At 41.1% G+C, this 13,275-nt stretch overlaps 2 protein-coding genes across 10 annotated transcripts in view; one reads left to right on the forward strand and one right to left on the reverse strand.

Annotated features, from left to right (window-relative positions):
• CDC123 (cell division cycle 123) overlaps nucleotides 1–370 on the reverse strand; it is a 35,783-nt gene extending 35,413 nt beyond the window's left edge. The window contains exon 1 of the mRNA XM_082751605.1: nucleotides 98–370. Within this exon, the coding sequence (XP_082607731.1) occupies nucleotides 98–327 (230 nt within the window). The 5' untranslated portion in view covers nucleotides 328–370. The remainder of the gene's footprint in view (nucleotides 1–97) is intronic.
• On the forward strand, nucleotides 321–12,988 carry NUDT5 (nudix hydrolase 5). Of its 9 annotated transcripts, XM_082751614.1 has the most exons (10): nucleotides 364–500; nucleotides 2,191–2,263; nucleotides 4,316–4,405; nucleotides 7,726–7,793; nucleotides 8,943–8,995; nucleotides 9,668–9,775; nucleotides 10,304–10,399; nucleotides 10,811–10,912; nucleotides 12,036–12,089; nucleotides 12,649–12,988. In XM_082751614.1, the coding sequence occupies exons 2-10, from the start codon at nucleotides 2,258–2,260 to the stop codon at nucleotides 12,756–12,758; spliced, it is 687 nt and encodes a 228-aa protein (XP_082607740.1). In that variant the 5' UTR covers nucleotides 364–500; nucleotides 2,191–2,257; the 3' UTR covers nucleotides 12,759–12,988. The 9 variants fall into 9 exon arrangements, with proteins under 9 accessions (XP_082607734.1, XP_082607737.1, XP_082607733.1 ...); XM_082751608.1 differs by lacking the exons at nucleotides 12,036–12,089; nucleotides 12,649–12,988 and adding an exon at nucleotides 11,312–11,636 and having other exon boundaries at nucleotides 321–392; nucleotides 4,297–4,405; XM_082751607.1 differs by lacking the exons at nucleotides 12,036–12,089; nucleotides 12,649–12,988 and adding an exon at nucleotides 11,312–11,639 and having other exon boundaries at nucleotides 336–392.
• Nucleotides 12,989–13,275: the final 287 nt, after the last annotated feature.

Raw genomic sequence — 13,275 nt, forward strand, 5'->3', positions numbered from 1 at the left:
CCACGCCACCCCTCACATCGCCCCACACATCGCCCTACACACCGCCCCACACCCCCCTCACACGCCGCCCCACAGGGGCTCCCCCGACCCCACGCACCTACGGATGGTGACGGTCCTGAACAGCGGGTACCACACGGAGAAACAGCAGTGCGCTACCTGCTCCTTCTTCATCCTCCCCTCAGCCCGGCAAGGCACTGCCCGACCCGTTTCGGCCCCTTTTCTCCCCAAAAAGCTCCCTTTCCGCCCGGAACCTCCCCTCCGTTCCCGGAGCCGCCCGGGCCGGCATCGGCGGCGCACCCGGCCCGGCCCCGCCTCAGCCGCCGCCATCTCGTCAGCGCCACCCGGCCGTGGCCCCGGTTCCCAGGCTCCCCTCCTGCCGCCGGGCACAGCTCGTACGTGGGTTTTTTCTGCGGGGTCACCCGCTGGGGACGGCGTCCAGACGCCCTTTCATCCCTTTCCTTAAGTATTTCGCCGGGAACCGCGGAATTACCCACGGAAATGTGGGTGGTTTTTTTAAGCCCTCCGGTTCTGCTCTGCCTTCGAGCCCTTCCTCGGTCCCGCTCGGTGCTCTCCGTGCTCAGTTCCATGTTCCCCTATTTCCTCTGATCCTTATGATTTTAATTCACCCTCCTCTGCCCCTCAGGGGAGGCTGGCAGCAACACACGGGTGCTGCTAACCCTCTTCTGCTTGCACAAAGCTGTCCTTCTCTTCCCTTTTTTCTTTTCGTCTCTTCTACGTGGCAGGAACCAGTTACTTCTCCGTATTCTATTCACTTCTGAGTGAGTGGGTCGTCCATACTGCTGAAATAAGGACAAAAATGGAATGTTTTCCTTCCCTTTTCCCCTCTTCTTAACTTCTAATCAGTGATTTTGGTGCACGAATCGTGTTGCTGAAATACAGACGAACTTCAGTGCAACCTGGTGACAAGCCGGTGAATAAAAGTCTTCCCAAACTTCAGCAATGTGTGCTTTGAGCACGTATCTTAGCACTTTGCTGGATAAATTGTGCATAAAACACCCGCCAGTGCCCCTTTTGCACATTATGTGGAAGGGATCGTGTCTCTTGTTTGAGCTTAATCTTGCCTTGGGACACTGTTGCTGAGCTTCTTTTAAATCCGGTTGGAGTCATTTGGGATGTGTAGCTTGGATCAGATAATTCCCTCTGAAAAGAGGTTTAGAAAAGCTAATCCATCTATTGTGACTTGAAGAGGTTAACTTAACGCCTGGCTCTGTAAGCTCATTCACTGGCCCCACTTGGTTTTAGATCTTAACTTTCGGGAAGGATAATGTAGGAACTGATGTCAGAAGGTTGGATATTCCCTTCTAAGGAAACCACTCAATAAAAGAATAAGCAATGGCCATAAAGTTATACCTTTTATAGACTGTATGACTTTTTTAGGTTGGAATTTGAGCCATACATGAGGCAAATGGAACGAGTAGTACAATTTGCCAGCAGTATCCAGGGATACTAACCATGAAAGTCATCAGAGAAGGTAGAAGTGGGACAACCTTTTTTTTTTTTTTTTTCTATAATTTATAGTTCAAATAGTGTTGATTCACACTAAGAAGGCTAGTAAATGTGGACATTTTGATGTATTCTTAAAGTTCTACTAATAATTATTAAGTATTTAAATTCACGGACTTCATGTAAGTGGAAGTCACGTAATCAGGTTCCTGGCTACTGTGCCAGCAGCTTTATGTTTTTTGACTCAAATGATCCAGTGGTAGATGTATGAGAAAACCTTCCTGTCCAAGGGCTGTGAGGTTTCTGTTCTGAAACTTAACACAGAGCTTTACCTTGCAGCTGTAGATTTAATTGTCAGTCGCCACTAATGTTAGTGACATAGGAGCTGTGTTGCCTTTGTCTGAGCAGCTTTGACTAATGTGAGATACTAGACCTGAAGCCTTCAATTAGCCAAGTGGTATTTCAGCTTTGTAACTGCAGAAATTTTCGATTCTACACAGTCAGTTGAATTTGGAAAAAAAATATTTTTTTGGTAGAACTTTTTAAAATGTCGCTTATATATAGTGTTATTGCACCCACTAGTGGAGAAGATCTTCAGTACAGAACCCGAGATGGATGAGTCTCATTTTCACTTAGTGCACATTTTTGTGCTATTTCAAACTGAAGCCATCTTCAATAATTCCTTGTAATTTTAGTCACAAATCATCCTTGAATCTGTCACTGCAGGAGAGAGCAAGTTCTGTTGAAAAGAGCTTCTGGCATGAGATGAGCTCCTAGGGTGTATTTGTAATTGATGTGGGTAAGTATTAATACTGTTATACAAAGTATTAATAAAGTTGTATATGACATTTTGAGAACAACTGTGGTAATCTGTTTGAGAGTGATACACAGATACAGTTAATGTAGAAGGGTTATGATGATCAATGGAATGGGACTAAAAGAGGAATCCAGTCCTAAAAAAAGTTTAAGATCAACACCGTTTGCTATCTCCTGTCTTTGATATGTATATATTGTCAATCAGAAAGCTTATAATTCTTTCCAAACATTGGAGGTGCATTTCTTGTAGATAAGTATGTAAGTTTTCTATATTTTTGAAGCTGGATATTTAGGGCATCACACAGAGCCTAGCTTGACTGTTTCTCATGGATGACCAGGAGCCTCTTCAAACCAGTATGCTGGGCTGTGATTCTTTTGCATGAGTTTGGTGGAAAGCTTAATATTGTATGTTAGACTCACAGCAAGATACTGTGACTGTTTGCCTGTCACATCTCTTAAATCCTAAGTGAGGAGGATTTGAGTTGGCTTCAGAACAAATGGGTAACACTAACTGAACTAATTTGGGATAAACGTAACATAAGCAAGTAAGGTCCTAGAACAGTTTTTCATAGTAGTGGTAATGTAGGCAATAAAACTACATAATTTTAAGATGAAGCATCATTGCCTTTAGAAAGGATAATATAATGTAATTTTAGGATTAAAATATATATATATATGTATATAATGTATTTTTGAAATGACAGAACTGGATTTAGTAAGTGAGAGTTCCTTTGCAAGTTGACAAATTGAAGACAAAGACAAATTGAAACTTTGACAACCACTACAGTGTACTTCATCCAACAAGACTGTCTTAAGATTTAAGAAGGAGCCTGTCCTTTGTACTTCCTGAGGAAATGGATTTATGTACATTAGTTGTAATCCTTCTGATAACCAGACATAGCTTGTAATGTCTAGTTCTCTGAACTACCTCGTGAAATTAAATACAAATCTTATATGTTAGAAAGCTGATAGAGCTCCATGCTCCTGTATGTTTCACAAACGTGCTGTAGATTTTATCACAGAAGGATAAAGTAAGAATGAAAGTGCTAAAATTGGGTGTGACAGAGGTGAGCACTCACAGAAGATAGTGTTTGTTGCTAGAGAATCCTTATTAAACTATAGTTGGAGTCAAGGGAAAGGTTCCTGTTGATTTCATGGAAAGATTACAACCTTAAATGAACTCTTGAGAATAACAGAGATCTCCGAGATACTTTGTTTCTCCTGGCATCTAAACTGAGTTGCCTCTTGGCACTATCTTTTTACTTCAAAATAATTTTCAGGACTTCAGTACGGCAACATAATATCAAAGATGAGCTTCCCTGGAATAACAGTTTCTGTGCTGGAAGTGCCTGCACACCTCAGCAGTGAGACAGGGCTGAGGCAGAGCCTTGCTTTGGGCACATCCCGCTGCCTTTTGCATGGTGTTGGCCACGCCGTTCCTAGTAAGGGAAACTGACGTGCTTGGATCATGCTAACTCCACATGCCGCCTCGACTTGCAACACATGGGTGACATTTTGACCTTGGAGGTTTTTGGGGAAGAATTGAGTCATTTATGTACATATCTGTGATGTATGTAGGTTCTGGTTCTGATCCTTTCTCAATAATGTGCAACTTTTACTCCTGAAAGTCCTTCTGGTGTAAGTTTTTTTTCCACTTTGACAGTGGAGTGCTTAGACTTGTCGTGCCAATGCTGCCCTGACACTTCACTGAGCAGGATAAAACAAATCTGCTAAATGGATCAACTTTGCTTCTGTGTGTGCCTGACCTTTGAACGGGTAAGGAGGGTACCTTCAGCCAGCACAGCTACTCCACAGTTGATAGGACTGTTACCAACTACGTAAGTCTGGGATTTGACCCAGACTTCCTTCGAAACCATCAGGTAGAGCTGAAAATGTGAATTGCACTTGCCATCACATGCTGTTAACTTTCTCTGGCAAGCTTGATTTGTTAATTTTGAATGCAGCAATGAACCTTTTAACTTTACTCTGAAAGCAAATATTGACTTTGTTTCATAGTAGTCTGGACTTTGCACAGGAGGGGAAAAGCCTGACATTCCTGAAAATGGCAACTGAGACATCCGCAGAAGTTCCGAAAACTGCTAGGCAATTCGTCCTTAAAGAAGAGGTATAGCATGTTTCGTTTTGACACGTTTTATTGCTAAATAACAACTAGCTGAGACAGGTCAGAATGTTTGCGGGTGCAGAATAAGAAATATTACAGATGCTGTAGGTTTGTAAAATCTGTTCAGGCAGAGCACTTCTTCCTGATGGTCAAAGAGTTTAAAGAAGGTGATGTGGATGAGGAATATGTACTTCTTTTTGTGAAACAATCTTACAAATTAGCAAGGAGAGGGAGAGAAACCAGTGCTCAGTTTTTTTAAGCTTCTGCTTCTTTTCCTAATTTTATAGCTGTTTGTTGTACTGTCTGTTCAGGCTGTTTTTAATATTAAGAAATAACATGGATTTCTCTCAGAGACTTTAGAAATGGGTAGATTGTGAAAACGTTGTCTGTTCCTTGAAGATGAACCTCTAAGAGTTGCCTTAACGTTTAGGATTTGACCTTCTCTGATGTTTTCTGGAGGGATTTGAATTTAGGTGATCGCTGTTCTAAAGGTGCTAGTAAGGAGGCAGTAAGATTTGTCAAAAACACTGTAGTTGCATTTTATCTTTACAGAATCAGAAAATATCAGGTCTTCAGAATGGAATTCTGAGGCACTTCTGGATGCTTTTTAGGAGCATTTTCACCTTAATTGAAACTACGAGTTTTATTAGACCTTAGAACATGGTGTGCTTTTTTGTTGGTGGTGGTGGTGGTGTTTTTTTTTTCCAGGTAATACTTGAATTTTATGTTCTTTTTCTTCGTCATACCTCTTAGGTTTTCTCCTTTGTAATATTGCGCTCTTCAGTGTCAGAAATTTTTAACTAGTTCTTGCATCTTCTGAGCAATTTAGCCTTTTCAGTCATTTTCTGGGCATAAATGAGGAGAATGTGTACCATGTGTCTGCCAGTCACCCTTACCTTGAAAGTGTTTTGGCCTTCAGCACTTGTGTGGCTTGATGCTGGAGAATCTTCTTCCATGAATGTAGCTGCTGATCTTACTTTCTTCTTCCTGCTTCTGGGAACCCCCAGTCAGGCTACTGTGAGCAAAAACATCTGGTATTTGCCCAGCAAAGTAATAGATCAAGCCATAAAAATTGCTTGTTCTAAAACTGAGTATGGTTAGTAGAACACGCCCTGAAAAGTGCCATTGGGCCCTAAGTAAGATGTTCTGCAAGGCAAGAATTATGTTTCTAAGCCAACTTCCAAGAGATTTTAGTTGTGCACCTGACAAGGTGGGTGACAATAAAACTTTATGTTACTTTCAAGGAAACCTGGCAGCTTTCAGTTTTCTCACCCTGTAGGCAATTAGCAGCAAGGCTTTCACCTCACTTCCATTGTAGATATTTATGCTCCTTGGCCTAGAGTACTTTTTAATTACAGTAGAGGCCAAAAGCTGTACTTAAGAATACCGGATGAAAAAGAAGACACTTTGTTTGGCACCGTTTTGTATGCCTAAAATCTGTATTTAGTCCTTCTGTTGTCTTTTTGGAGTTCGTATAGGTCAAATCTCTTACAGAGTAGTGATTTCTTTTTCCTCTAGATTCCTGGCACCTGATGTTTTCCTGTTTTTCATCCATTTTACCATTTCTGCTCAGCAAACAATAACTTGGCAACAGTGGTAGTGATCTGCCAGTTCTGTTGAACACTGCAACAAACTACAACCGATAGCCTAGCCCTTTGTGTTCTCTGCAGCATTTAAAAAATCCATTAACACAAACATTTGGCTGTGTTTGTTTCTTCAACTGAAGCATGTAGGTTCTTCTCCTTGGACAACCAGTGGGACGTGATGTTCATCTCTTTTAGGTCTTCCTGTATTCTCATTCTGCAGTGACCTAGGACCGAATGCAAAGCTATTTAAAATATATCTGAATGATACCAGGTGGAATTATTTCTTGTAGCAGATATCATAAACTTCCTGCTGGTTTCATGACCACGAATCCATTAGAAAGCCCTTTTGAGAGTACATAGCTCTCCTCTTCAGTTCCTACTACCTGGAAATATGCTTTCCAAAACAAATGCCAAAACTCTCTCCATGTATGTATGGCCGTATTTACAACCACAGAAGTGTAATTGATATGTCAATATCCAAATAATTGTTCCGAAGAACGCAGATTAAGGCCTATGTGAGTTTACTCAGCTCCATTATACTTTACTGGACACCTGTGTCACTTCCAGTTTCCATTCTGCATCCAGCCGAAGCTATTTTGTGCTTCTGTACTCTGGTTTTAGCTGTGTCACATACTACAGTTCATTTCTACATATTTGTTGGTTTAGTTGGTCAATCTCTCAGCTTAAGTTCACAATTCACATGGCTACTCACGTCCTATTTGCTCTTTGTCCTGCACTGGAGGATTGTAACTTGCTTGTTCCATGAATAGCCTCTGGAACTTCATTCTTTGCTACAATTTCATGTTTTGGAATTTTTTCAGAGCCTCTTTTCCCCTTTCTTGTACAGCCCACATTGCACTCAGCAGTATGTCTCATTGGACAATAGAAAGCAATTTGTTCATCTTGCCGATTATTCACGATCTCTGTGGTCAGACCTACGGCCAACTTGTTACAAAATTCTGGAGGCAAGCTTTTTGTCTGCCTATACAATTAGTAAGGCTTAGAATACAAGATATGCTAAAAAAAATATAAGCAGAAAGCTTAACACACATTTTCCCCTTTTAAAGGAATTACATAAAAGATAAGAAAACATCACAGGGCAAAAAAAAAATCATTTCACTCAGAACAGACAAGCTCTAATAATGCTGAGCACTCAATCAGTAGCTCTCAGAAATCCTAAAAGGTCAGGTATGCATACATCTGAAAAGGGCTCTCAGTTACAGAAGACAACAGTGACTCGAGGCCATAATAAAGGCCAAAAAAAGTTTCAAAATAGTTTGGTTTTCAGTCTTACCTTAGCTATTTCATGTATAGCTGTTAGGGCATGCTTTCTGATAAATGGCCTCTCAAAGCTCCAGTATAGCTAAATTCTATGCAGACAAGATCCTCATTTTAAGCAGAAACTTGACCTTTGCAAAGTTCTTCTCAGAAGATGAAGGGGATGGGACTTTTCCCTAAATTAAATCCTAATGAATTCATTGCAGCTTGGTTATGAAAGTCAAGTTAAAGGAATTTACCAGGCTTATTTTCTATTCCAATCCAAGAACATGGCAGAAATGTTTTTTTCCCTACCAGCTACAGGAAGTCATTAAGTGTTCCTGTGTATATTCTGATAATGAGATTTTGTTTCAAAAGTATTTCAGATGAAGTTATATTGTCTCTCCCCCCAAACCCAAATATATTTGAGATTAATCTTATAATTTATTTAACAAAGAATCTTTTTTTTTTTTTTTTTAGGTAATAGTAGAAAGAAAATGGTTGAAGCTTGAGGAAACAACTTATACTGATCCCAATGGAAAAACCAGGTAATTGCCTTCCTGGAATCTTTTCGGATTCCTATCATGTTCCCAGTTATATGGACGAGCCACAGGCTAGAGAGAATAGGAGCACTACAAACCTATTACTCAACAAAAGACAATCTATTGTGCAATGTCTTTATAGTTTTGCACTGTTCAGAGAAAAAAATCCTTCTCTAGCTAGCATGTGGGATCAAATTTGGCTCCTAAATCTTTTGGGGTGCATTAGGCCTTGCTTTACCTTGCATTTCCACCTCCTCATAAAGATGCTAGGCAGAAGGAAGTTGTAGCAGTGCAGATAAGCTGTGATGATCAGTGAGTTCGTCCTTTGACTTTTCTGGTTCCTCACTAAGGGCTCCTTTTTCCCTGTTGGAGGTGCAGGACCTTCATACTACTGACAAGTTACCATCCTCTTGTATATTGTAACACCTGTCCAATTCTTTTGTATGTTTTAGTTTTGCCACATTTATCTAGATGTGACACAGCTTTATTCCTCCTCCTCCCCCCGTTCACGTATTAGATTCCATAAATTTTGCTTTCTCCCTGTTCACCAGCAAAGTATCCTTTTAAGAAACAGCAAAGATTGGAGCTTTTGTGAATGGATTATTATTGCTGATGGGTTTTTGGATTTTGTTCATTTCATTGCTTATATCAAGAGGGAAGTTTTGGTCTTCCTTGCCTACAGGCTTCTTTTGCTCAAGAAACTGAGCTGAGAGTTCACAATAACTTAAATTATTAATGGTATGCAAAAGCAAGATAAAAGATAGAATGCAGATAGTCTTTTTTCAAAGCTAACAAAATCTGGCAGGTTTAATGCATAAATTGCTTTATTTTTCTTTTTTCCATGATGACTTTTATATGACTTGTGTGTTCCGTGACAATCATTTATGCCTTTCCCTTGTTTTTAGTGACCCCAAGCAATCAGTAGGTACCTATTTGCTCTCTCCTTTAGGTAGGCAAAACAAAATTATACCTCAGACATCTTATGGAGCCAAAACAAGAGAGGGGGATGCCTAAGGCCAGCTGCTTTCCTACAGAGCCTCACTGAATGATGGCATATTTTGCTTCTAAATGAAAGCAATGGTAGGAGACAACCTGAAAGAAATGGATATTGTTCCTTTTAATGCATCAATTTGTTCTTTTCTCTGTGCTGAACAGAACTTGGGAAACCGTAAAGCGTGCTGGCAGGAAAAAGGGAGTTTCAGCCGATGGTAAGATGATGTAAGACTTTGATTGTTTGTAGCTTTTGTGAAATTTCTGATAAACTCACACAGCAGACTGCGAGACAGTATGGTTCTGAATGCACAAATAGCTCTGCAGGGCTCCCAGGATACGCCAGACCACTGAGCAAGTGTGCTCTGGCGAGATCCCAGCTCGAGAGCTGAAGAATCAGGAACTGACTGGTAGCAGTGTTTTCCCAAGATAATTATATTCCCTTTGTAACAATGGGACAATTTCAGTGAGGGATGCCGTTATGCAGAGCAGCTCACAGGCTGATGAACTGGGTCTGCTGTTAGGGACTAGAGACACTCTTCAGGCAAAAGAGGGACACAATTCAGCCACGAAAGGAGCGTAGGTTCCATACTTTGGCATCCAAACTGTCTGCAGGTGTGAGCACCCACCAAGCTACGGGTGGGCTGACGCTCAGTCTTGCTTGGAACATGTCTCTAACATTTGTTGGGGTGTTTTGGAGATCCCATTTGGGGCTTCTACCTCTCCTCATGCATAATATTAGGTAGTTCAGGATTGCAGGGCAGGCATCCAAATGTTTGTCATTTTAATGCAGTGTTACAGTCCGTAGGTTCTTTTTTGGATCCAGCACTAACTACTCACTTTGTTATGCTCAGATATTTTGTGCTTCTGTTTTCTGTTGCTGCCTGTAGGTGTAGCAGTGATAGCTGTACTACAGAGAACCCTCCACTACGATTGCATTGTCCTGGTGAAACAGTTCAGGCCTCCAATTAACGGCTACTGCTTAGAATTTCCTGCAGGTAAGTGGTTGAAACATTAAGACAGGTCACATAAAGCTGATAGTCAAGCATGTCTAGATGTCCTTGGGGTTTCAGTTGTAATGAAATTGCTCTGAGAAATCCACGGTGGTCTCTGTAGCTCAGTGTGCTACTAAAATAAGAATATTTGGTAACGAAGAATACAAAATGAGCATCGTTTATTTTAGCAGATGAGAGACATTTCGAAAAAGGAGTCTGGTAGGACAATATTGCATTTCCCTCCACTCTTTAACAGCCACAACATTTGGCTTCTTTCCCTCCTGAGAATATTAACGCCATCTTTTGGGAAGGTGGCGTGAGGCTGGAGAGAATCAGCTGGAGATATGGGCAGCAGCAGAGATAAATCCAGGAACTGGAACCCTCCCTAATGCCTTAGTTTCTTCCTCTGTAAAATGGGGTGATGAGGATGTTTCACCTCATTTGTAAAGCCGCATTAGATCTCAGAATGGATGTTGTGGGTACACACATGCTAATTTTGAAGTTGTTCTTGTATAATTATTTATCTTGCAGGCCTCATTGAGGAAAACGAGACTGCAGAAAGTGCTGCATTGCGGGAGTTGGAGGAAGAAACGGGGTACAAGGGGGAAGTCGTTGAATGTACTCCAGGTCAGTGCTTTTTTCTTTTTCTTTCCCACCCAAAGCTAATTCTTTCTGATAAATACAACATACTTTAAACCAAAGGGAAATACCTATCCAGAAAAATCTACACAGATTAGCAGAGTACATGGCTGTACCATTGAGACTTTGGTCCTTGGTGAGTCAGTTGCTGGACTCCTGTTAAACATACAGGACTAAAGTAAGGCTGACATCTATACAGGAAAACTTTGCTATTAAATAAGTGACTTCACACAAAATCTGTGACTTAGTGATGCAACTTATGTGTGGTTTCAAGTAAATGTTGGTATAATTAAAACTTGACTCTTGATTGGATATAACTGCATGCTGGGGAAGTTTTTGTGAAATGGCAAGGTGCCTGACCTCTGCTTTTGAAAAATGAACCTGTTTGCTTGTCTGCAGCTCTCTGCTTGGACCCAGGTTTGTCAAACAGCACAACACACATTGTGAGCGTCACCATTAATGGAGATGAGGCTGAGAATACAAGACCTAAGCAGAAACTTGGTGAGTTTTCTACCATTTATATAGGAATTCTTACACAATAACAAAACTTCATAGGAACTACACCTACCACTGTGTTCTTCTCTTCCCTCCCTGCTGGTTTAGACTCTGTAAATATATCCTTCAAATCTCGTGCTGTAGTCTGGAAGAGCAGAACCATGTTTGTTTGCTAAACTCATAGCTGTTAGGTGTCAGGTACTGGCATACCCAAAATGAGAAATTCAGGTGGTAAACTTCAGTGAGTGCCATAAGCACTTGTGAACTTCAATTTTCCTTAGCTGTGGCTCAGCCTGGAAGTAAGTATGGTGTCATTCACAGTCAGGTATCAGAACTGCTTTTTTAGTTGTGAACTTTAATAGATTTCAAAACCCTTAACTTGCTTTTTTGTTTTGTTTCTTACAGACGATGGAGGTATGTTACATAATGTGCTCCCAGTGACATTTAAGGTCAAGTGTGATCTTTCTGTGTTTTACTTAGAAAGTGTCAGTTTATGTTTTTTGTTTGGGCTTGGTTAATCTGCTGACCCTAATCAAACATACATGAGACTGACTCTGCCTAGACGTGAAAATTCCGGCGGGCTGTTATCACATCAGTTGCATTCAAGCATTGCACTGGTATCTCAAGAAATACAAATTAGTGAATCCACAACAGCTATAATTAATTCAAGTACCCCCCAAATGCAACTAATTTAGACACGCTGGGCAGGTGTAAGCCAATACAAATTAACCACTAGCAAACCTTTATTCTTTAGGTAGCGTGCCGTTTTGCTCTTCAAATGCATCTAAAATCCCTTTCTGTACCAGTTAGGTCAGACAGGAATCCACTTCAACAATATGATATTTTTCCCTTCTCAGAAGGGGGCAAGTCTCCTTTTGAGAGGTTCTCACCCTCCATAGCTACCACCTTTTTCCCACCTTTGTTTAGCCAAATCTGTTTTTAATGACCCCAGTCACTGCCTTCCCTTATATAATGAGCCTTTTTATGATACTCAAAGGTTCACAACTGCTAGGTGGTGATGAGCATTAAGCCAGTTTGTTTCCTCCTGTAGGCCTTAGGAAATAGAACACTGAGACAGACTTCCTCTACTGTCCATTGATTTAGAGGTGTTTAACATTTTCTCTTCTAGAATACGTGGAAGTTATTTCACTTCCGAAGAATGACTTACTGCAAAGAATTGATGGTAAGAGCTTTCTGACACATTAAAAGCACTAATATGAGCTTCAAGAAACCCGTAGTATCTCTTCTCATAACTCTCCCTGACATTTCTCATCCCACAGTTCTGTATCTTAAAAAAAAAACTGCAGGAGACGTGGCCATATGACAGAATTACTGAGAGTCTTAGGCATTAGCCTGAAGAATTTAATTCTAGAATGCTGTAGTTAGAATCCCAGAATGGTTTGGGTCAGAAAGGACCTCAAAGCCCCCCCAGTGCCACCCCCTGCCATGGACAGGGACACCTCCCAGCAGCCCAGGCTGCCCAAAGCCCCATCCAGCCTGGCCTTGGGCACTGCCAGGGATGGGGCAGCCACAGCTCCTCTGGGCAGCCTGGGCCAGGGCCTCACCGCCCTCAGAGTGAAGAATTTCCTCCTTGTAGCTAACCTAAACCTCTCTTCTTTTAGTTTAAAGCCATCTCCCTTGTCCTATCATCTGCCTAAGCACATCTTCATTTTAGTGATTAACTTGGAGATTTATGGAGATGGAAAGTCTTAACGGCATCTCATTTTTTTCCCCTCTCCCAGAGCTAGTAGCAGAAGAGCACATTGCAGTGGATGCCAGGGTATATACTTATGCACTGGCCCTGAAGCGTGCAACAGAGAAACCGCTCCAAGTTCCTTTCATGAAGTTCTAAAATTCCACAACAACAAATGTAGTTGAAAATTGTCCAGTCTAGATGGCTTAGAACATACCTGTTCTTGTAATAAAGGCCCTTTACTTTATGTCCAGAATCGAAAAAAAAATGTTTGTTGTAACAATCCTGATATTTTTATCTGGAATTATGTAACTGACAAGAAGTATTTTTCCTAACTGCTTAATCGATCAAACCTTTAGAGAATAATCATAATAAAAACGCTGTTTAATTTTCAAAATGTCTTGCTTCATTTCATGTTCAACTCTATATCTCAGGGGAAGGAAGATGCTTAACTATAGTTGGTGTGGTGGCAACACCCATTCAAAATGAGGAAGAGCGCATTGTGCTTTTGTCCACATGCACAGGCAGCACCATTTAAATAACCATAGGTGATTTTCTGCACTAGGAGCAGCAGCAGCTGCACAAGGACACACCGTGCACACTCCAATGACAGCGTCTGAAAGACAGTTTCAGGCACTTTTATGATTTAGACCTGAAGCTCAGATTCCTACTTCCA

The sequence above is a fragment of the Aythya marila genome (genome assembly GCF_965140915.1).
Source record: "Aythya marila genome assembly, chromosome: 1".
Lineage (NCBI taxonomy): Eukaryota > Metazoa > Chordata > Aves > Anseriformes > Anatidae > Aythya > Aythya marila.

Bases quoted from the DNA above. Each gene is read 5' to 3' on its own strand.
- NUDT5 (XM_082751614.1), top strand. The intron at 4,406-7,725 runs GTATAGCATGTT...TTTTTTTTTTAG, and splicing joins AATTCGTCCTTAAAGAAGAG to GTAATAGTAGAAAGAAAATG. The intron at 10,400-10,810 runs GTCAGTGCTTTT...GCTTGTCTGCAG, and splicing joins AGTCGTTGAATGTACTCCAG to CTCTCTGCTTGGACCCAGGT.